We start from the raw sequence: 24,197 nt of genomic DNA on the forward strand, positions 1-24,197 counted from the left end.
AAAAAAAAAAAAAGTTTTTTTTTTTTTTTAGTGGTAGGAGGGGGGACTGCTCTGACGCCCTGACGTAAACCTATATCCCACCGTGCGTCATGTGAACGTATGAGAAGTTACCTTTAGGCGTGAAATAACATAAAAAATTAAAGGTGTTCAATCTGTGTTAAACTTTAACGATATACATAATGCATTTTGTGACGTAGAATCGGCAAATAAAGCGAAAGCGAAGCATTTTCGAAAGACAAAAACTCATTTGACTTCTCATTACCTTGTCACTTTATAAAAATCAAGGTATTTAATTGTGATTATGTTATATACCAACAAAGAAAAAACTCCTTCAAGGTGGAAGCTAAAGGATCCATTTTCAGTTCTCAATTTATGCGTGCATTTCCGATATCTTTGGTTTGAAGTTTGACAAGCCATGTAGCAAAAGTAGCAAATTATTTTAAAAAAAATTGTGTTTAGGTCAGATAAAGGTGCACTAAAAATTTTGCCCAACATCTAGTACATCCTGATTTCCTTATCTCCGAAATGTACCGTAGTGGTCATCATGATGTGATGATGCTACATTTCAAAAAGGGACAAGAAAGCTAGTCTGGTTTGACAACAGAATACACTAAATACATAGCAATCTTGGAGGAAAACCTGCAAGAGCCTGGCAAAAAAGATAAATAAAATAAAAATCAAGACTAGGGCAGAGGATCACCTTTCATCATAGTCGTCAAAGTCAAGACCCAAATCCCATCTGAAAACAGTGGTTTGGCTTGAAAATTGCTTTTTTTTAAATGAAACAATATATGCCATCTGACTAAGCTTGAGCAATCAAGGCAAAAGTCCACAGATGGACAAAAGTTGAATAGAGGTACTCCAAAAAGCATAATTTATTCCAATGAAAGTTAGTTCAACAAATTGCTGACTCAGTGGTCGAAATATTATTTGTTAATTATGTACAGATTTTGGTTAGTCTAGCACATGAAATTCTGGTTGCAGTGGCAAAATTACTTTACCCTAAACGTTTTTGTGTTTTAAAAACAAAGTATTTATTTAATAAAGGGTTTTAATTTAATTACACATATTTTTAGAAAATGTCAACATTCATCCATCTTTAAGTGCAACATGCAATAAGCTCTAATTTTAGTTAAAGAGTACAAGACAAAAAATTTGAATAAAGCAGACTTACAATCGTTTACCTCCTAAAACGGGTCAATGTAATGTTTAGGCTGCAAATTGAATCATTGTCTTTAATGTTCAGCAAGTGACTTTTATTTGAAGTTAAATTTCACTTCACCTACTAGCGTGCCTTATACAAAACATAAACAAAACAATTTATTGTGGGGGAGTAATAGCAAGCTACTCCACGTTTAACTATCAGCAATATTAGCTGAGCCCCCTCTGTTACTGTATACTATGAGAAAAATTGGGCCAATTGTTAAGACCCTTCCCCTTCAAGATACTAAAGAACCTCACACTTTTATAAACACCCACACTGATTTACACATGCAAGCCGACAAAACACACAAGCATTATTCCAACATTGTTTAAGTTGTCCAGTTCTAAACTATTTAATACCCAATTACATGCTCTTATACAAATAATAGAAAATGCTTTACAGTAGAAAGGCATAATGTAGATCAAAAATGAAAGCCTTGTGCAATTTCATTTTAACAGTGTGTGTGTGTGTGTGTGACTGCGTGTGTGTGTGCGTTTGTGGGGGAAAAAAACAACAACCAGAAAATAGAGACAGCACACAACAAAACTGCATGAGATGGCAATGACACTCTTTGGCATCAACATTTTTCTAGTGCACTATTCTGCTGGTTCAGAATGTCACCAACATCTCAATGAATCCAGCTAAATTAATACACTGTATGCTCAATGTACAGGCAAGGAAACAAAAGGGGTTCAAAATCAAAATGTGGAAAAACATGTATATGTATATTATTGTTCACTGCTGTACCCCAACATAGTCCAGTTCATAAAAGTATACCAAAATGACCCCCAAAAAATAAAGGCTTGTCAAATTCATGCTTTTTCCAAAACACCTCGACTCCTACAAGCACCTAACTGTATAGTAATATTTTTCCCCTTTTTGTAGTGTCAAACATATTAAGAGCCATCAGGGTTGTGTGCTTATGAGCAAAGAAACACAAGTTTGCTTTTAATTTTTTACCTTTACATATATACTACACAGTGGCGCAGTTGGTAGAGTTGTTGCCTTGCAGTAAGAAGATCCTGGGTTCGATTCCCGGCCCGGGGTCTTTCTGCATGAAGTTTGCACGTTCTCCCTGTGCATGGTGGCTTCTCTCTGGGTACTCCAGCTTCCTCCCACAGTCCAAAAACATGACTCCAAATTCTCCTTAGGTGTGTGTGTGCATGGTTGTTTGTCCTGTGTGTCTCTGTGTTGCCCTGTGAGTCTCTGTGTTGTCCTGCGACAGACTAGCGACCTGTCCAGGGTGAACCCCGCCTCTCGTCCGGAACGTTAGCTGGAGATGGGCACCAGCAACCCTCCCAACCCCACTAAGAGACAAAGGTGTTAGAAAATGGATTAATATATACTACACTACACCATATCCATATGGCATGCAATAGCCAACTAACGTGACAAAGAACAATTTACACATGCATCAAGAAAAGGGACTATAGGCATTTTTGAAAATTATCCAAATAAAATCCGATTTAAGCTATGGATTCCCATTTCATTCTTTGTTTTTAAGTATGTCATGTCATAACAAATTAAATAATCTCAAAGTGAAAATCTGGTGGGGAAAAAAAAGTTAAAGCCCAACCCAAGCCTCGGAGACATAACTTAAACTATGAAAAACATTAAATATTCATAGAAATGATTTACAGAAGATAAGAAAAGGCAAATTGGTTCCCATTTATAAAGGCTAAATTGCAAGTTGAAAATATGAAGTGGCAGTTTTAATACTTGAGGATTTGCTATCCGTTATTTTTTGAACAAATCCAAATTAAGACAAGTGAGTGAAATTGTATCTTTTTGCTCTTGAGCACACAATCCATTTTTAGCAAGAACAATGACAGAAAATGCACTGCATGGTTATTTAACATCATAGCATGATAAAAAAGCTTTAAAAACACCTAAGTATATGAATCACATCTGAGACACTCCTTTTGCATTTACAGTGCTAACACATTAAGTTTCATGCCACTAAAGGTTTTAAGCAGCAAGCGTCAAGCTGTTCGCATCCAGTAATGTCTTTCAGATCCTGGAGAGTTAAGACGTCTTAAATGAACAGCTTAAGTTTCATGTAACAACACAAACACATTTGTGACATTCCACATCAATTATCCTCGTTTTGAGAGAACTAAGAACTACTTTAACACAGTGTAATGCAATTCAACTTTAGGCAGTTATTCTTTTGTCTTTAGTCTTTCTGAAATCATGGCTTAAAACCATCTATGGATATGTTAGCTTCTCCTAAAACACCAAACACATCGTGAGCGCCTACTAAACTAAATTGCTGGCTGGGGGCACAACTACTAGAAGCCTACGATGCTGCACACATGCCAATAAAGTATATCTGAGGAAACCATTTCCTAGTGTTTTGGAAATATAACTGTAGTCAGAAAAAAATAAAAGATGCCACAACAGCAAACGAGTTTGTATTCCAGTCATCTCAGAAACTCTAGGGGAGCTTAACCATTACCTGAATATATTATCCAATAAAGGTTACACAACGTTAAATGCGTGCAGATATCCTCACACAGTTCAGACTCGTCCACTGTGTCCTTTACCAATTAGCCCTGGTCATGCTATGAGGAGTTTTCTAGTTTCACACAAACTGAGGCACGGCAGCAGTTATTGTGCAGATTTTTACATGTTGAAATGGCACGTTTCTATATAGCTTTCACTTAAAGGGATACTTAGGATTTGTTTTATGAAAGGTCACCCATAAAAGCTCCCTCACTGATGTCATTTCCTGTCAGAAGTTTATTTTAAAAAAAGTGAATAAGTCCTCATAGCGGTGAAAAGCTAATATAGAGGCAAGCGTTTTCGCCGACTTCAGCAGCTTAAAACAACTCAAGATGAAAATGTTTCCATTTGTGGGATACAATGCTAGATTAGTAGACATTAACTGCCTGCACTTTCAGCTAATATCTGCTTATGACAAGAAGACAGCATCATATTTGTTGCCATTTTCCATGCTGACACAGGTCTGTGTGTAATATGCTAAAGTTACATTGGTTATATTTGCTGTCCTCTGCTGTCATTTGCTTTGTCATCTGAATTAATTTGCCTCATCAGCTTTGACTAGTCATTTTGCTCCAAGTCCACCAAGACCAGAATAAGCATTTGGATTAAATAGCATTGCAGATTATATGTTATCCATGTCTCATAAGAGCTAGTCAAATGGAGAAATTCACTATTGAAACCTTTGCAACAGGCCATTTTTACCAGTAAGCTGAACAACGTTTATGTTACTATGCTAAAGTTATTATGTTAGGTAATGCAGGCTGTATCAGTCTGCCTTTTCACCAAGCCCTGCAAGATGTATCTAAACTTCTGGTGTGTTACACAACTTGTGGAATGGACTCCTGGTTTTGATAATTTAACAAAATATAAAATGTTTAAATACCTGGGATACAAGACTGTTACAGGATGTATTAACCATCTAAAGTTTTATAAGAGATTGCTGTCAAATTTGTTGGTGTTTTCTAAATTGGAAATAATCTGTTACTACACTAAAAATATGGTTTTGTTACATTAGTGACGCGTCAGCAATGACTGCTTTGGATTTTGTCAGACAGCAGCGAAGATGCTAAATTTGTACTCTTCCCCGTCACGTAGTTAATATGAAGTCATCCCGACAGACTAATATCACAGAAATCTCTGCCAATTTTGCCTGGTAGTATGGATGTTATTTGGCTGAACAAGCAACAACAACCTTCGCAGTATCTGAAAATGTTGAATGGTAATATCTAATAATAAAGTGTCATATCCCACATTTGGAAACATTCCCAACTCGAGTTGTACATTGTTGGGTCTACTTGGTAGCTTTCCTCCATTCTTCTGACAACTTCACATAATTCAAATAATTCCTTTATTTTTATTTCTCGTATTACTGATTTCATCTTGGTTAAAAAGGCAAAATAAGTCATTGCAAAATATTGTTCAAAAAAGTAAACCGATAGCAAAAGCAAAGCTTTATTCCCAAAAAGTTTCCATGTGTAAAGTTTTCCCTTTTAATTGTTAGATTTAAAAAGGCCTTGTCTTATTCTATTCTAAAGGCACTTAAAAGACATTTGACAGAAACAATCAAGATTAAAGGTGCAAAGATAATCAAGTAAGTTAATGGCAGACAATGGGGTTGCTAGGAGGCAAATTTCCATTTTCTCTGAATAACCCTAACCCACCACCCTACGTGTGGAACTACCAAGCACCCTCGATGATATCAGCCAATCACATTTACACTACAAACAACCTTGCTCTTGGCTGATGGAAAATCTGGTCTGTTTATACATCTCAGATTTCTGTGTCTGTCCAAATCCACCTCCTCTACCTGAAGTTGGACAAAAATATAGCTTCTACACATGCCAGCTAGTGGTAATGAGAGCTTAAAGGGATGAGGGTTGGTGGTAAAAGTGCTGCTGTAGCAGATGCTTAAAGCCTGGTTAAATCGCCACCATTACAGTCAGAGTTGTCCTCTAGCTTGTCTTTTGTGTCTTTCCTTGGTGAGTGTTGTGGTGCGTGTTGTTGGATTGAGGATGAGACGATGAGCTGTTTGTTATTTGGCGAGTGTCCCTCAAGACTGGTTACAGGTATTGATGTTAAGCCACTGTGTGACATGGATCGTCTGGCGCAAGAAGCGACCGTGGAGGAGCATCTTACATTGATGTCTGAGTCTTTCATTTGACTAAGCCCTGTTGTGTTTGAGGAACCGATGCTGGCACTGGGGACCATCATTTTGATACTGCTTCCATTCTTGCTGGTGGTCGGCACCATGCTGGCAATCTCGTCAGTGGGAGACCGCCCGATGCTACCATCCACCTGGGCTCGGATCTCCGGTGAGACCGAGAGCTGGTACTGAGGCACAGGGCCACTGTCGCTGCTTTTGGGATAAAGAAACGTCTTCATTTGACCTTTCCCTTTGACGTTAACCGTTCCCCGATAGTCAAACTCGTAATCCATGCCACTGAGCACGCAGTAGCTTTCCTCGCTGACCTGAACGCGGCACTCCACGCCCGTCGTGTCCATGCGGCTGGCAATGTTGACGGTGTCGCCCCAGATGTCATAGAGAAGCTTGGTGGTTCCAATTACGCCCGCTGTCAGGGGCCCGTGATTAAAGCCAATGCGAAGCTTGAAGCCGAAGCCAAGCATGTTCTTGTTGAAGTCGTCCACCACTCGCATCATTTCCAGGGCGAATTCAAAAAGAGCTCGAAGGTGCTCTTGAGGATGAGCTGCATCCGCGCACTGCTGAGTGTTGAGTCCTGCTGCAGCCATGTACGTTGCACCAATGGTTTTGATCTTTTCGATATTTGCAAAGACAGGCTTGCGTAAGAGCTCATCAAAGTCACCAATTAGCTCATTGAGGACGCGATAGCACTCCTTGCCTCCCTCGTAACTTTCTTCATAAAACTCACTGAAGTTGACAATACTGGCAAATATGACTCCCACATTGTCGTGGTTCTTGGAGTAACTCTGGGTAACCTTAAGTTGTTCCGCTACATGGATTGGGATTATGTTGCGAAGCAGCCAGTCGGCCTGGTCCCTCATGTTCTGAATCTTGATGCGGTGCTGATCTGCTTCTACGTTGCCGTGGTAATGCAAACGGTAGCTGACCTCAAATTCGCGGTTAAGGAACCAGACGAGGAGAAGGAGCAGGAAGAAGGCCACACAGGCTTCAGGAATAAGACGTTTGTGTGGGTCGAAGTTGGGTTGTTGATCAGAACTTGTCGAGTTGTCGGACAAGATCACGGATCCGTTTGTAATGTTGCTTTGGGTGTGAGACCTGGTGGAAAGACAAAGATAAGAAAAAGGAAATTAAGAAAAACAGTAAAAAGAAATAAATGCAAGCATGCAACCAAAGTATTACTTGGCAATTGGAATTTCACATTTCTTTTAAAAACATCCACTTGGGGATTCTTTTCAGGAATTGCCAAAATCTCACTTTTAGTGGCATTTAATAATGGCATATTAAAAAGTAATATTTTTTATATTTATTTTGCATTCAACTTTGTCAAAGTTCTTACCGGAAAAAACTCTCAACAACACTGGAAGAGACAAAACAACAATGATATTTATTAATCAGCCTAATGCATAAAGTGTGCAAGATACTATATATAACAGTTGTCTTTTCACACATTATTGTGACTTAACAATTCATTTTATGATTAATAACCATACAGCCAGAGGTGCAATCTTTCAACATAACAGCCGATCTAAAAAAAGTATAAAATATGTGTATAGGAAGATATTGGCACAGAAAGGGAAAAAAAATAGACTTATAGTGAAAAAAGGTAAAAATGATCACTGTGTGAAGAGAAAAGATGGAAAAGCCAAACGTTGCTTCTTTCACATATTGGTAATAAATAACTACATTTCCAGCAAGTTGTCATGCAACATTAGAACAACCTTTTAAAATGTCTCAAAAAGGAAAATTTGAATTAGGTATGTGTCCACCTGCTGGTTTGGAGCAAAGCAAAAAATTTTTCATTTGTTTACATTATTAATGGCTGCAATGAACAAAATATATAGGTTGCAAACTAGCATGGATCAAACATCTTAGAAAAATAGAATCCTCCCCTCCAAGGTAGAAGTTCGGACTTATACATTTTCCAGATTTCATCCCTCTGGTATGGCACAGACCCACAGGTGGTGCATTAAGTCTTTTGGAAAAGCCAAAAACCATCACAAGCGAACGCAAAAACTTTTTTGCAAAATTGAGGACGTTATTTTGATCATTGACCTTTGATCACGGTAGAGAAGATCATTGCTATTTTGACTATTTTACAACTTAATGGACAGAGGTTTTTGTTTTCTTCCACATTTTCTAAATTGTGGACAGTTTCCATCTTAAAGAAATTTAGATTATTTAAGATGAACTATCAATTTCTGCACCAACTTATACATTTGCTGCTGCATCTGCTCTAGAGAAAACTGCCTGCAAAAACCCCTTCCATTTTTCAGTGAAATGCATTATAACCAGCATGTACAACATTTCCTGCCTTTCAATTAATGATTCAATTACACATAACGAGTAGCCTGCAAATTATAACTTTTCGGTCCGTTGCTTTCTATTACTCTACTACACCTTCTAGTAAATTACTTGCTATGCAGAAATGTAATATTTTTAAACCAAAAACAGTGATTAATCTGGCTACTGAGGTTGAACTGAAATCATATTGAACACAATTGTATGCAAAAAAAAGTAGACAAAGGAAATGAATACTCCTTAACTCGTGACTGAAAATTATCGCTAACTGACGTAAGAGTGATGATGACGACATTAGGGATATGAAATGAAATGTCATTTAAGACATTTCATGTCTTAAATGACCAGGTTGCACCTTCACCAGGGTGGCATCAATTTGAAAAATGAAATGCCTCAGATTTAAAAATTTTTCACCTTCCAGTATTTAGACCAACACAACATTTACCATGCATTTGTTAGATGTGTCCTACCTGCAGGGGGAGCAGCAGAGCAAGGTAAGCATTGCCAGCCCCACAAAGGTGGCTATTATAGAGCGCATCCAGTAGCTGAGATGGCAGAAGTTACAGTACTGAACAATAGCTATGATGATGGCACAGCAGATGAACATGGTAAACTGAGGAGACATAAGTAGAAAGGAAAACGTCAAGTTATTTAAACATCCTCTTTAAATCTCATCTAAAAGCAAAGCCATATAGTTTTATTGATATAGTTGGGCCTGGCCCGGTTACAAGAATCAAATGATAGCTACGTTTTGAAAGGTTGTCATGACCCCCACTTGCTACTTAAGCCTGGCAGTTACAATGCTTAGAAAATACCTTTGCTTTTTATTGCTAACAAGAAAGAATCATTATATACTAGCTGTTTTAACGAAAAGCAACTAATCAATTAACACACTGTTGCTTGGACCATTGGTATTAATACCATAATATTTTAAAATTGTGGTATCTTTAGTCAAGATTATTTTACAATGAGAATCTCATTTCAGCCCAAGCCAAACCACTGCCGAAATTAAACGTTTCATTTACAAAAGCCAGGAAATAGTTAGAAAGACTGAATTCTACCTGGATCGAGTTGTACATGTCACAGGTGAAATGGGAGTAGACTGCCAGAGCAGGCAGAGACACCAGGACAGCTCCGACGAAGTGGCGGACTATCCAGCCAGAGATGGCCCTCATCAGAACCCGAGTGCAGCTCAGCACACTGTCCAGGTAGAAAGCCATCCTGAAGAAGGAATAAAAGGGAAAAGACATAACTTATACACAACCTTTCATTGCATACAACATTAACATTTCAGAGGATTGTCTGGAATGGGCGACCTGATGCGGCACCTTTCTGCATGGAGTTCGCATGTTCTCCCTGTGCATGGATGGGTTTTCTGTGGGTATTCCAGCTTCGTCCCATAATCCAAAAATATGGTTGTTAGGCTACTTGGCCTAAACTGACCTCAGGAGTGAGTGTGTGTGTCTGTGTGGATGGCTGTGTGCCTACTTGTCCGTTTTATCCTGTGATTGTCCAGAGTGCAACCCACCTCTCATACCATGACTCCTGGATTTAAGAGTATGCTATTGCAAGGAAATATCTTATTTTAATGCTTTTTCAATATCTTTTACAATGTTGCCAGTAATTGTTCTTTTTTAGTTCATATTGATACCAGGTATAAGGCTGCACATTTTAATTTGTCCTTCCACTGTCTGAAATCAACCCGCAGGATGGTAGTTGAAGACCCACACTCTGTATTTAGTATCTCACCGAATGGCAAACAGCAGAGCCAGAGCCTCCAGCAGGGCGACTACAGCTGTCAGAATGAGCGCCGGAGTGGATGGACTCTGCTGGGTGACAAGAGGTCGGAGCAAACAAGCAAGCGAGAGTGCCAGAACGACCAAACAGCACAGCAGCATGTCCAGGAAAGAGCTGAACGTTGGACTGGCGAACGTCTGAGCCGCTGCTTGATTCTCCACCTGGGAGGGAAGACAAAAACGGAAATGAACATGAAATGAACATCAAATGCTTCCACTTTCTATCACCTACAGCTGCAATCATGCCATCGTAAAATCACTTCTACAGTTACACCAGCAGAGGGCATTGTAACCTAGCATAACAACTTTCAAGGTCCTGCAGTCATTTCTCTTTGCCGCAGTCTGACCAGTCTGGTGATAATGTGGTGCTAACAGGCTTCCCAGACGAGACTCAGACAGAGGAAAACTCACACAGATGAACACACAGAAATCTAACATGATATCAGCATAAATATAAAAAACAAAAAAGAGGAAAAAGAGATTGATTGACATCATGAAAAGATACTGACTAACTCTGACTTAAGAGGAGAACAGCAGCATGTTACTAGCGAAGAATACAGAACCTACAATTAAACCCTAACTACATTCATATGCATGCACACTTTCAATCAAATTCAGGCAGATGGAGACCATTACATCACAGAAACGCACCTCCTCCTGGTAGCTTATCCGGTAGGCAGACTCCAGGCTCCTCTCCAAGAAGGTGAGGCTCAGCTTGTGTAGGGGAGGCTTGTAGAAATAGTCCTTCATAAGACTGTTAGAGTTGCATAAACAGCAGAGAGAAAATCATGTCCACTTCAGACTAAATGTTTTCATATTTTATCATGCTACACCCACAAAGTTTGGTTTCATTTTTTTAAAAATGGAGAATGTATTGGATGAATCCACACAACGTGCCCAGCTGAACTGACACCTAACCCCTTTTTCTAATAAAAGTGGGCCAACAGGGTGATGATTACCTATCCTCCTTGATAACATCCACAAAATGAGCATCACTCCTTTCCCGGAAGTTCTTTGATCGGAGCGGGATGAGCGCTGAGTGGTCCATGCCCATGGCTCCTCCGCTCCAACTCTTCTTCTCTTTTTCCTGCAGCATCTCACACAGCGAGGTCTGGCTGTTATTCAAGGCCTCAAGCTGAGGACTGAGCAGGCCATTCACCGTCTTGGGGCTGCGGCCAACTGATACCACAGGGGAACACTTCAGATTTGAAGAGTCCTAAAAGAGAGGGGAGTTCAGAAAGAAAGAGATCCAAAACTCATAAAGACCAGAAGGTGTGACGGTGCACGCTTTGCTCTCTGGAGAAGGTTTTATGTAGTGTAATAAAGGGGACATGAAAATGAAAGACGGTGCTCCAGTCAGATCTATTCAAAGGCAGCAGTTTAAATCAAATTCATCTGGGACACATTGAGTTATTCCTCGCAGCTCAATATTTTCTGCAGCTTTTATTACAAAATATAAACATGCCGAGTAGCTTAAATTTGTTTTCTTTTCACATTTTTAGATAAACATGTTTACACGCTTCCCTTTCTCACCTTGCTGTTATTGCTTCTGTCATCATGGCAGCCATTATGCACCGTTCCTTCTTCGAGAACCTGATCCTCTCCTGCCATAAGGGTCACGCTGCAGGACAGGCAGGGGGACTGTCCGGAGATTAGAGACAAAACATATGTAGTCACACAACAAGTGGGACAATTAATAAGTTGTGCAGAAGAAAACATGAAAAGTCAAGGTTGAGGAATCACAAGAGTTATGTTATGTATTCACGAAACATCGCAAATATGTTTTTTTTCTAAATAGTTTCAGTCTTTGTGTTAATATGGAAATTGTTGTAACGGAATAAAATGCCCTGTTGGATCTTCCCTTTGTTACGAAGTTACAGATGTTGAGAGTTTGACTTTTTGTTAATAAATTAGGTAGAAAATAATCTAGGAAGAAAAAGAAGCTAAGATTAGCAGAACAAATGATTTTAAAAGAAGATATTTTTAGTAAGTTCAATGAAAACCCAACTGAGTCAACATTTTACCTAAACTTTTTTTATTTTATTTTAAACCCCTTAAATCAATTGAAAGGTTGTTCTCTACATGCGTTATATGCGAGTCCTGCTTATTCTAAGTTATCTCTCAATTACAAGAGATGAATGCAGGTCAAATTTATTTAGGAAATCACTAAGTTTTTCATTGACTTCTAGTTTTTGTTGTTGTTCCAAAACATTTCAATGTGCCTTAAAATAAAAGAAGAAATCTACATAAGGCAGAAAAAAGGTTTCACAGCAATGTGTCAAACTAGCATGCAGAGTCAGAGTGCAGGGAATTGCAAAAACAAAATAGCCTATTATATATTGCATCCCTGATGTCCTTTGGTACTGCAATATTGAACCCTTTATAACGTGATATATTACGCAGCTTACCTGAAGTCAAAGAAAATAATTATTCACTTGCTTTTTTACAGATTTTCTAAGTAGATAAATATGTAACTTAAAAAAAAACAAAACATTAATGTCAAAGACCGCCTTACCCCTGAATCCAACTGCAAAATTTTTTTCTTTCTTCTCCGTTTTGGGATACAGGATTAGCATAACTACCAAAGAGTTATGTATGGTACTGTGAACCTTCCAAATGGGAGCGAGATAACTCACTGGGTGCATTTATGCATCTTTAAGCAAGCAAATAATGCTATCAAATGTGGCCAAAAAATATTTTCACACATTCAAATATCATCCACTAATCTAAAGATCCCACATCACTTGATACGAGTCTATTTTTTGAGGAACAGCTTCTCAGAAGACAAATGGCTCTATATGGAGAAGTCAGACTTGAAGAGCGCTTCGCTGCATGAGCTAACCCATTACATTTGCCTCCCACTGTGCCCTTGATTTGTCGACTTGCTACTGTTAGACTGAATCTAAAATAGAAATGATACACACCCTTGTTTAAATGGTTGATTCTCTCTTGATTAACAACAAAAAATTAAAAATACATCTTTAATGTGACCCATACTCTTTACAACACAACTGAAAAACAAAATGAAATCTTTTAAGGATAAAACAACAGACTGAATAACATGGGTGAATGTACAATAAGTACATGCTCTTTTCTAACTGGGGAGGGGATTATGTTTAGAACGATCCACCACGTTTATTATTGTACCAAATTTTGAGAAAATATGGTGCAACAGTGGCGTTACATAGACGAACTCAAAAACTAAAAAGACAAAAAGAAAAAACTGGTCAGGGAGTCTGCCAGGAGACAAACATTTAAAACAACGTCGCCAATTTCTGAAAAGTAAAGAGCAATTCCCTATGCTCTTCATATATCTGGAATATGCGGTAGGGTGGTGAGAAAATCAAGTTGTTTTTTTTTTATACATTCAATCCAGCCCACCCCCCCAAAGGAAAAAAAAACACCACTCCCACAAAATGACTGGCAGTGGCAGCATAATGGTTGGGTGAAGACAGTTGTTAACCGTTTCAAATATCAGTTGGCATTGGTAGAAAAGTATCATGGTCATGCTAGATAGCTGGGAAGAAGATTATTAAGGTTTTTGAATGGGTCATCCACAGTCCAAATCCGTAGCAGATTGAAAATCTAAAGATATCTGCCTAAATGCAAAGCTCTCAAATACAACAGAGTTGGTGCTTATTTTTTCTACAGATGAGTGTACCAATGCATCTGAAAATCTAATATAAGGAAAATATTGTAAAGTTTTCTCTTTTTCCTCTAAATGATTTCTGTTTTACATGTGAGAATATTTCAGTTTTATTTTTTCCTGCCACAAGAAATAGATTTTCCAATTGGTGCTTGCACCCTTTTAATATTCACTATACATTGCATCTACAAAGTTAGATTTAAAGAGAAAGGGGATTTTCAGGATCATCTGCACCAAAGGTTTTTTTTTTCACAACAAATACATGTTAAAAAAATAACATCTTTCTAAAATTGTTAAATAAAATGTTAAAGTGTTGCTTTCAAGTCTCGTAGCAATACAACTATGACTAATGGAAGCATTTTTAATGGTAAATCCATGTAGGTGTATAAGAAGTGAGCTACTCCTACCCTAGAGGATGCACAGGGTTATATTAATGTAGCTACAAGGAACACAGAAAAATAAGGCTACATGATAATACTGGGCTAAATGTCAATGCAAAGGCAACGTCTCTGCATGCAAAAAAATAAAAAATTTATAAAAGCCTCTGATACACCCACATATAGCAAAAAGAGGTTGTAGTAACACACCGTGTGCCGTGTTCTTCCTCGGGCGGTGAAGCTGTGCAGCTATAAACAATACACATTCAGCAGCATCTCGAGCTCTCCCAGAGACCGTTACTACTCGCCTTGTTTTTGTCTGAGGGGAGGGTGCAGGCCCCATCAGGCGTGTGCAACCTGGGCATTTGGCACTGAAGATCAGCATCCCCCGGTCCAGACGGCCCCGTCTGCGTGCAGTTACAGAGCGCCTCCACCTTTCTGCTGGAGATGAGGTAGGTCCTCATGCCTGGAGAGGTGACAAACAGATTAGACCAGGGCGTTGCTTAGTCGTCTCTGTATGTGTGGAGGAACCCTGGGGTTGCGTGAGGATTCAGCTAAGGCTCAGTGAATTCCCTCAGTTATTTCACTATGCAGGAAAGAGAGAAAAGAGCTAAATTTAAAGCTCACCCAATTTTTTAAAAAAACAAGGTCACATAAATGAATCATTCTTTTTATGCTCATATGCATGTGTATCCACATCATGTCTGGTGCTTTATCCCCAAGTGGCTTTTTTATATAATGCAATATACAACAGATTGTTCAGACACACACAGAGAAACACTGTAATAGAATAAATACTTTAACCCAAACTCTGTCATTTTTCTACATCACTCACTTCACTGCTTTTCTTTCTCTCTGTGGAGGTTGAATTTATGTCCTTCAGTTATTCACTTTGATCTCCAGTTCCTCCACAATGTGAGATTCTTGTGCAGCATCTTGGAAAAGGATTCATAGCCCTTCAATGCTTTCACATGTTCTTAAGAGCACGTCTAACAATGTTGCACATTTAAATAAATACTAACATATCTTCAAATTTTCTTTGGATTTCTCCCAAAAACAGACAGGACAAAACACACATTTTCAAGTCTTGCCACAAACTAGTTTGATTCAGGTTTGGACTTTGACTGGGACATTCTAACACAGCACATGGACATGCTGCAGAAGTCACATTATTGATCTAAAGCTCTGGCTATATTTTTAGGGTTGCTGTCGTGCTGAAAGGAGAATGTTCACCCCCAAACTCTATTCATCTGCAGCCTCCAGCAAGCCTCATCTATCTTCCTTTAAGGCTTTACAAGCTTTGTTGATCCCAATCAACAAGAGCAGCCCTCCAGTATGATTCTACCGCCATCATGTTTCACAGAGAGGACGGTCGACTCAGAAGAGTTGTACTTCTTCTGAGACTCTGTTGGCCCCAACAGATTTATTTAAGAGAGAATTGGGGATGGTGAAAGCAAATCCATGCCACACTTTTCAGATTTACACTACTTTATGGTGGTCTTGTGGTTGTAAGAACTTAAGAGGTGCATGAATACTTTTGCCATGCGTGGTACATTAATATGGTCAGAAGGTTTAGGGGTTGTGTCACGTTCAAACACCTGCGTGTTTTCAATTTCACCAACATCATAGCATTTCGGTGTGCTTGTGAAGCTTTTTTTTTCTCTCCCAGAATTTCACCTATAAATACAGGTCAGTTCACCATGACAACTAAGCCTGGCTGTTTTCAAACAAACAATAAAAATGATTTGTACAAATGAGGGAATATAGATCAAATCTCTTAAAACGGTACTTGTGGGATGACACAGAAGTTAGCCCAAAATATTTCTATTTGTAAACGTCACTGATCAAGTTTAAGTTTCACCGATACAACAGTGCGTTGTGTTTGATGACGATACAAATAGTTTTCATTATGGGGTAAAGATGTTTACATCAAGACAGTCACAACAGATGTGAACATATTATACAAACAGTATTTTAGCTTAAATTGTCCAAATAAAGCCAAATGTAATCAGATAATTACTACTTCTGAGTAGTCAAAACAGTGGACTACAGATCAATAAAAAGATTCATAAGCTAAGTGAAACTAAATACCTCCTGATAGTTGCAATCGTCTCTTCGATTTAAGATACATTAAATGTACTACCTGGTGCAGATGGTTATAACATTTACTAGGTGACAGCAAACAGACCAAGTATGCCGCCAACCCCCAAACATCATTTTGTTGCCACCAGAAACAACTTCAGTTGTTTGTTGTCAGACCAGGTAACTACATGCGACTCCGTGCTCAGCCACATAACTCAGAACCAAGTAAAGTCACAGCCTCCAGCACTGAGCATTGTCTGCACTAAGCACTCCAGACAGACCTGTCGCTGCCTGTGTTGAACCACCACAGGGCTGTACCGCACAGACGCAGGCCACACATGATACCAAGGCACAACAAGATGTTGGATAAACGGTTGGAATTGCATACAAAAGCAACACGCATGTAAAAATGCAAATGAAAAGACAAAAAAATATATATATTAGACGGTCATAAAAGCGCCTCTCTGTCCACCTACACACTCAAACACCTGTGCACTAAGTGTGTGGAGGAGTAGGAGGATAGCTTTGCTGTAGCTGTGTCAATGGGCCAGGTGGATGAGATTCCAGGATAAGAAACCAGGGTACTCAAAGGCAGAAACAACGAACTAATTCTTCGCACCAGTGATGCAGAATGGCACAGCGGATGAGAACAGGCAGCGGGAAGCTGAGAGGAGCTTCTGACGGCCTCTGAAAATCAGAGCGAGTCCCTGCGACTGTGTTAAAAATGGAGTCGGGGAACGAATGGCTAATCGAATCTCATTCTGCCTCCCACCGGGAAGCACACATCGACTTCTGCTCGTGGGTCAAAATTGTTATTTAGCTCCTCTATTCACACGTCTGGAGCCTTTGTCTCAATATTTGTGAGGAAATAACTCAGCTGAGAGTGTGAATAGAGGTGCACTTCAATACCTTGCAACATCATTGATTTGTTTTTGTTTTTTTTCCTGGTAGTTCAATTCAAAAAGTAAGACTCATGCAGATTCATCCCACGGGGATATAGAGCAAATATCTGTTGTTTAATTTATATTATATTAACCCATAAAAATGAAGCTTTATGACTGAAATTACAGCCTCTAAAATCAGGGGAGTCATTGTTGATGACTTGACCGTTTTCCAACGGCGTCATGAACAATTTGAACAAGAAAGGCAAACAATGAAGAGTGCAACGCAAAAGAGGCTCACTGTTAACATGCTGAATCTAAAAAATATTTCTAGACAGTTGTGTGGAAGAAAAAAGATGCATGCCAGCAATTCTTAATTTTAGACTGAAACATGGACATTTTAATTCATGCCAAGACTGCAAGATATCAGAAAAATATGAGAAGATGTTGACGCAAATGTGGCTTTCAATAAATTCAGAAGTACTGGGCTGTACAGTGCTCATGTCCCACTGATTTAAAATAGAAATCTTGCATTGGATTGCAACTGTACTGTTGGCAACAAAAGCAGTTTCTTACTGACCTTAGCAAAAGCATTTTAGTGCCATCTTCAAACATGTTTCGCAAAATATATATTACTGCATACAGAACAGGAATGCAAACATGTATAAGTAGTGTCTAAGCATCTTCTGGTGATATTATTGCTGCTGCGCAGATTGACAAAGTGATAACCATGAAGTGATGACATACTGCGCAATATATGAGTAAATCCAACCGTAAAACCAACAGCACCAGATAAATTAGTTGTATTGGATGGAGACTAAGCCAAATCTGTTTTAAAGAAATTAATGGACCATTCAGTCTCCAATCCCAAATACTTTAAGAACTTATTTAGCACACCAAACGGTAAGTATAAATTCTGGCCTTATCACTTTCCTTCTGAAATTCTGGAAATTGTAAAGACTTGTACAGATAATTTGGTGTAAACTTGAAAGACTAAAACCACATTTGCAATTTACCCTAAAGTAATTAACCCTTCAGAGTAACACCAGCATTAATTGTTGGGCATCCGTTTTTATGTCTGGTTGTGAAAAGGTTAAAAAGTGCAACTAATACTGAAAAATATCTGCAAAAAAACCCAAAAGACCAATGGAATGCTTTTTATAAGGTCAAAATAATGCCGCCACTAGTGATGCCTACAGAGAAAGTACCAAGACGGAGATAATTTGACCTTTTGGAGGAAAAGATAGAATGGAAAGTTCCCTTCCAAACAAACTGCCAGTCCCAAAACCGCATTAATAAGAAAAGAAAAAAATCCTTGTTGATGTAAGGTACTGTTCAGTCACAACCATCTAAGAGCTCCAGAAAAAAAAATACACCAAGAGAGATTACCTGTCCTCTCTTTTTCACCCGACTTAAATATCATCAAAGAAGGCAGGAAGGTTCTGAATTGGGACGAGAGAGAAATGATTCAATACTAAAAATACACACTTACTTAAAAAAAAATGCTCATGGAGTGAAGCGAGAAACAAAGTGGGACAAACTAAGAAAAAAAACAAACCCATAAGTAGTTCAGAATTTGACAAGCTGCAGGCAAAGTAGATCAGTGCCTTTCAAAAATATTCACACCATTGGAACGCTCTTACATTTGTCCCACAACAAACTTCAAAACATGAAGGCAGACTATAATTGCTAATAGGTTGTAAAATGATACATAGTTTTAAATTATCAATCATATTTAAAAATGTGAATAGTGACACACTTGAAATTATTAGTGGAAATGTTCGCTAATTACGCATTATTTTCCTTTAATTTATCAATCATGCACAGCTTTGCTGGTCCATAACATTAAATATTAATACAATATAGACTATTGTGTTCGTTGCATAACACAATATAACAATTTTTTATGACGTACTCGAGGTAAATGTACAAAAATAGAAACCGCGTTGCTCAGTTGGTTTCGAGACGGTCTCTTGTCACACTGAAGCAGATCATCGTAGATCATCTTAAAAGACAGGAATCCATAACCTTGTTAACTCTAAATGTCAAAGCCCAATACGAGCGAGACAAATCAGGGGCAAAAAGCCTTTCAAAAGCTACACAATTAACGATTTGTGTGTGTATGTGTATGTAACGAGCTGCAGGAGCTTTTAAACAGATTACTGCATTAGTGTCCCTGTTCCTTTCCTGTCAAGGAGAATCTCATCTACAGTCTTAACATGAGGACGCTGAAATAGCTGCATGGGGGATCATGGACTGAAGGTCCTGAAACAAAGCTACCTCTTCATCTCACTTCAGAATACATATGAGCTCAAAAAGCCTCACAGGGAAAAAGGTCAGGAAGCCCCAACTCTTGTTGGTAATTTCTTTTAAGCTCTTTGTGGATGTTCTGCTTTATGTCAGTCTCTCTGCCAAAACTCCTGAAGGTTTGCGAGGCAGGTCCATACACGCGTTTGACCCCCTCGCTCTCGGTTGTCCTTGGGCTAATTGAAGAACATCATTACTGGCAGACTCCGAGCATTACGGGACGTGAAGTGTCCTGTCGTGTGCTATCAGCAGACTGGGAACAGTAAATAACCTTTCCCCAGTAACATTATCTCCATCTCTCGAACCCTTTTGTTCCGAACAGACGAGTGCAAAATGAGAAAAGCCTTTTGTAAACAAATCTATTACTACCTTACACGGCCACAATCTCGTGGAACAAATGTCCCAGAGCCCTCTCTGTGCGATGCAAAGAAAGAATCAAACAAACACAATAAAAGATGGACGCACACACAGATGCATAGCAAAGTGGTCATTTTAGACTCTTAAACGCACCCATCCACCGGTCTGAGCAAAGAGAAGGGCAATTAAATGGCAGCCCTGCATGATGGCACACTTATAAACGCCCTTTATGTAAAAAATGAAGGACGAAACGATGGAAAATGTGACGCGCACTAGGCTGCTACTAATCTCCCATTTTTAAAACGGGTGCTGAGGCTCACTGCCCTGGGCGCCGGTTCCATCGCGGGGGGGCAGCACTGGAAATCCAGAAAGAAGAAGTTCTCAGCTTTGCCCAAATCTAGTTTTCTATTGCTCACCTGCGAGTTGAATAAACAGGAAGTGGTCGGACTTTTGAATTTAGAGCACAAATACTACAGAAGACGAATGATGCTGAAGTTGGTAGATTATTTGTAGATTTATATTAAATGCAAAACTAAAAAGCTGTATTTATGTCTTTTTTTTTTAAAACAAATCTTGACTACATTTGATCACCCTTAGATACAATCCAAATGACGGGTTTCAGGAGAGTATAACCTGTGCACTGTTCGTTCTAGGACTCCAAGCACCTGCTGACGTTCGCTCTTTTTCTGGGATCACTTTTATTGTCATCAGATTTTAGATTTATGTCAAAACAAACTTTTAATCCCATCATTACGACACTTTTTTTTTTTTTATGTCAGTTTTTTCATGGCATCTGAATGTTACTGCCCTGCCTCTTTAACTGAAAGCTGCCAACAGATGTTTGTTGCATCTGAGAAGAGACGGATAAAGTAAATTTGAATAAGGCTTACTGTTAAATTAGACATCCAAAAAAATCCATCCATCCATTTTCTTTACACCCTTGTCCCTTTGTGGGGTCGGGAGGGTTTGCTGGTGTCTATCTCCAGCTATCGTTCTGGGTGAGAGGCAGGGTCACCCTGGACAGGTTGCCAGTCTGTCGCAGGGCAACACAGAGACACACAGGACACACAACCATGCACACACACACTCATACCTACGGACAATTTAGACAAACCAATTAACCTGACAGTCATGTTTTTGGACTGTGGGAGGAAACCGGAGTACCTGGAGACAATCCAAAAAAATCTTTAAAATTAAATAATGATTATGAAATACTTTAAAAGCAATGTTGTCTTATTAAATGTAACAATTTCATGCTTGAAATGGCTAAGAAACAATTTTATTCATGAAATAGTTATGGTTAAAAATGTTAACAATGCAAACATGCTAACATATTCTGACTATTTACTTTTCAAGAACTCATTTTGTCCAGGAAATAACTGCTACAACGACAGAAGGGCTATTATATCTGAATGAAGAAATATGCACTGTGATGACATTAGATGCTATTTAGACCACTGCATTTTACGAGTGGAGCATTACGGCTTTTACCATTATGCTCCACTTGATAAATGTATTAAAAGCTCCATTAGAATCTGGCTTTGGGTTTATTTCGAATATAATGTAAATGCAATGTAAAGGGAAAAGAGAAAGGGGGACAAAAGGGTGGAAGGTTTAAAGAGAAAGAAGAAGAGAGAAGCAGGAGAATACAGGATGACAGTGTAGAGATCTGCTTCTACACCTACAGAAAGAGAGAAGAAAACAGTAGCGAATCAAGAAAAAATAGCGCCAAACATATGCATACAATAACGGCTACAACTGAAAAGTACTCGGTAATAGTTGATGTATGCAAATGTGAAACTCACTGGACATTTATTAGATGTATGTATTTTTTTCTTTCCAACTATATTTGCAGCCTGAGATTCAGAGAAAAAAATAAATACTATCACCGTCCCAGAGTGGCTTATTAAAAAAGAGAGAAAAAGAAAACGAAGGTTTGGCAGATTTGCTTGCTTCAGCACACAAGCACACGAACACAAACACATTGTGGGTCTGATCTGCTCATAATGACAGGTTTGCCTTTCAGGGCCAGGTATCGGAGCAGGAGGGCAGCAGAGCAGGTGGCGCGCAGAAACTTGCACTGCTATGCCGAGCAGATCTCTGTGCCATTTGGCGCCGTCAGCAAGAACCCTTCCTCCTTCTCACATCACACTTTCTCTGTCCAAGGATATACTGTACGCCTTGTTCCCGGTGATGGGGAGAGAGCAGGAGGGGCAGAAGAAGAAGGAAAAAAAAAAGAGTGGAAATCTGTCCAACATTTCAAGCTGTGTAAGAGAAACTATTACTGTGGAATGGTGTACAGGGGACATAAGGGATAGAAAATATGCTCAAGAAAGATTAGAGGGCCAGTTTCATTAGAGGCAGAAATAAGAGTCATCACGCAGTTGTGGATTGACAAAGGAATATATAAAGCATGTCAGAAAAGATTGTTGCCACACATAGCAGGCATTCCTAAGTTATAACAGTGAAACCCTCAAGAGCCAAGCATGGGTGAGATCTGTGGTTGGGGTGTGGGGAAATGTTCGGGGAAGATGACCTTCCTCTTTGGAGTCGAACAATTCTGCTGATCCCGGTTCTGATGGGGATTTTTAAAGGACATCCAGTGACGTGAGCAGAATTATTTACAATGTTAAAAAGAGGGGAAAACAGCTTTTCCCCCCTATCAGAAACGTTCAGCTCCCATGCTCAGCAACATACTGTAGGAAATGTTTCCGGAATTAACTGGAATTTTTTTCCCCACAAATTTGTGGAGAGCACAATGAAATGAAGTTTTATCGATAGAATAGTTCATCGGTGCTGCGAATCTCTGCAGCTTCTCCATACAAAGGGCCTGTCAGCTACTTCTTGCCCAGATTTGTTTCTTCCTTTTTACAATATTCATATCTGTTGCTGGCTCTCTCTAAAGGTCCCAGTGATGTACATTAAAGTTTCTGGGGTTTTTTATGTGCCTATAAGGCACTGTACATCCTTTAGCTGCATTTACCCACTGATGGCTACAAGAATCCAATAAATATAAACCCTATTTTTCCTGTGGAAGCCCCCTTTTATTCTTTGGTTTTACAATCCAGATCTGGATATAATCAAAAAAATGTGTTATAAATAATAAAGAGACATCTAGCAAGATGAAGTTAAAAGGATTGGGAATCACCTCAGTAGATGCTTAACAGAGTTACTCCATGTATCACAGGCACACTGAGCCAGGAGCTACAACTAACGCCACACCTAATGCGTCTGTCAAACAGAGGCACAAGTAATTCAACTGAATTTCTTCTCAAACACCCTAGATAACCCGCAGTGACACCTGGGATAATTTACGCAACCCCTCTGAGTTGATAAGAGACAGGAGGTGTTACACACCACCTGGCCTTTCTCAGCCTGACCTTTTCCAGTGTAGCACAAAAACACTGACCTAATCTGAGAATAGTGCCTTACTTTCTCACACAGGCACACAGCCCTCACACAACACACCGTCCTGAGATCTCCCTTCCTTCCTTCCTCTTCCCGTTGCAATCAACAGAAACACATCAATATCCTTCCCCTCTTTATGTCTGTGCTCTGAACAGAGGTGGACGCGAGGTTAAACGTTCATATTTGGGCCGTGCATTTTTCCTGGCTTCAGGCCGGCTCGAACACAGAGCACTCAAAAGAAAAAAAAAAAAAAGGGAAAACAACAACACCACAAAAAAAAAAAATCCTCTCAACATCTCTCCAGCGTGTTTAACTCTCACTTGGCTGCTCCCATCTCCGACACTCTGCGTTCTTTTTGTATTCTGTGCCCGTTATCCCTCCATCCTCGACAGTCTGTGGCTGTCGTGCTCTGTTGGCTGAACAATAGATACAGTTGAAATCCCTCCAAAATCTTTGACATCCTCACTTTCTGTTGCTCACTGGCCTGCATTCACTCTTCGTTTTGTCAGCTTTGTTCAGTCTCAGTGCCCTCCACTTTTTCTTCTCCCTCTCGCTTCCCATCCATCTGAAGTCTGACTATCGCCTGTGTTCCTTTGTGTCCAAGCCCATATCAGTTTGCTTCAGCAGCACAGAGAGTTCTTATCTCCATAGAATTGCTACAGCTGACATCATCTGAACAGCCATTGCTCATTTTCCTTCTTGTCTATTTTTTTTTTTGCATTCTTTCCTCGCCTGTATACTCACCATATCCTGAATGTTAAAATTATCCTACATCGCTTTGCTCCCTCTCATAATGGTGACCATATTGGCCATTCAGCACATCTGTGCAGCAGAAACCACACTGCAGAGATCAGTGATGCTTTTGAAGGAAACATTTTTGTTTTGTTTTGTTTTGAGAAGATTTTTAGTAAAATGATTCATTTCTAATTTTGCCTTAAAATAATATACACATTTGACCAACCAAAATTATCTCTCCTGCTAGCAGATCTGTGCTTATATTAATCTTTTAATTTGCCCAACATCACTCTTCTGACTGGAAAGGATCAGGAGAGTATGATGCTAACTATGTGTAAAAGATTTGTCAAAAAAAAAAAAAAGGGCAAAATGCATGTTCAAAAATATCAATTTGCAAAGCAAAGTGTGGGAAAACAGTCTTATTACAATCACTAATACTC

The 24,197-nt window shown here is 39.2% G+C and overlaps 1 protein-coding gene across 2 annotated transcripts in view; it reads right to left on the reverse strand.

Moving 5' to 3' along the window:
* Positions 1-1,241: 1,241 nt before the first annotated feature.
* The window catches only part of adcy9b (adenylate cyclase 9b), a 38,291-nt gene continuing 15,335 nt past the window's right edge, over positions 1,242-24,197 (reverse strand). Inside the window, exons 2-10 of one of the 2 annotated variants that reach the window (XM_008416706.3) lie at positions 14,296-14,453; positions 11,498-11,605; positions 10,924-11,180; positions 10,616-10,718; positions 9,918-10,126; positions 9,230-9,389; positions 8,639-8,781; positions 7,207-7,227; positions 1,242-6,965 (exon numbers count right to left, since the gene is read on the reverse strand). In XM_008416706.3, the coding sequence (XP_008414928.2) occupies positions 5,618-6,965; positions 7,207-7,227; positions 8,639-8,781; positions 9,230-9,389; positions 9,918-10,126; positions 10,616-10,718; positions 10,924-11,180; positions 11,498-11,605; positions 14,296-14,453 (2,507 nt within the window). In that variant the 3' untranslated portion in view covers positions 1,242-5,617. The remainder of the gene's footprint in view (positions 6,966-7,206; positions 7,228-8,638; positions 8,782-9,229; positions 9,390-9,917; positions 10,127-10,615; positions 10,719-10,923; positions 11,181-11,497; positions 11,606-14,295; positions 14,454-24,197) is intronic. The other variant, XM_008416707.3, reaches the window with a different exon arrangement.

Source organism: Poecilia reticulata, chromosome 8 (assembly GCF_904066995.2).
Source record: "Poecilia reticulata chromosome 8, P_reticulata-male-v2, whole genome shotgun sequence".
In the NCBI taxonomy this organism is placed as follows: Eukaryota; Metazoa; Chordata; class Actinopteri; order Cyprinodontiformes; family Poeciliidae; genus Poecilia; species Poecilia reticulata.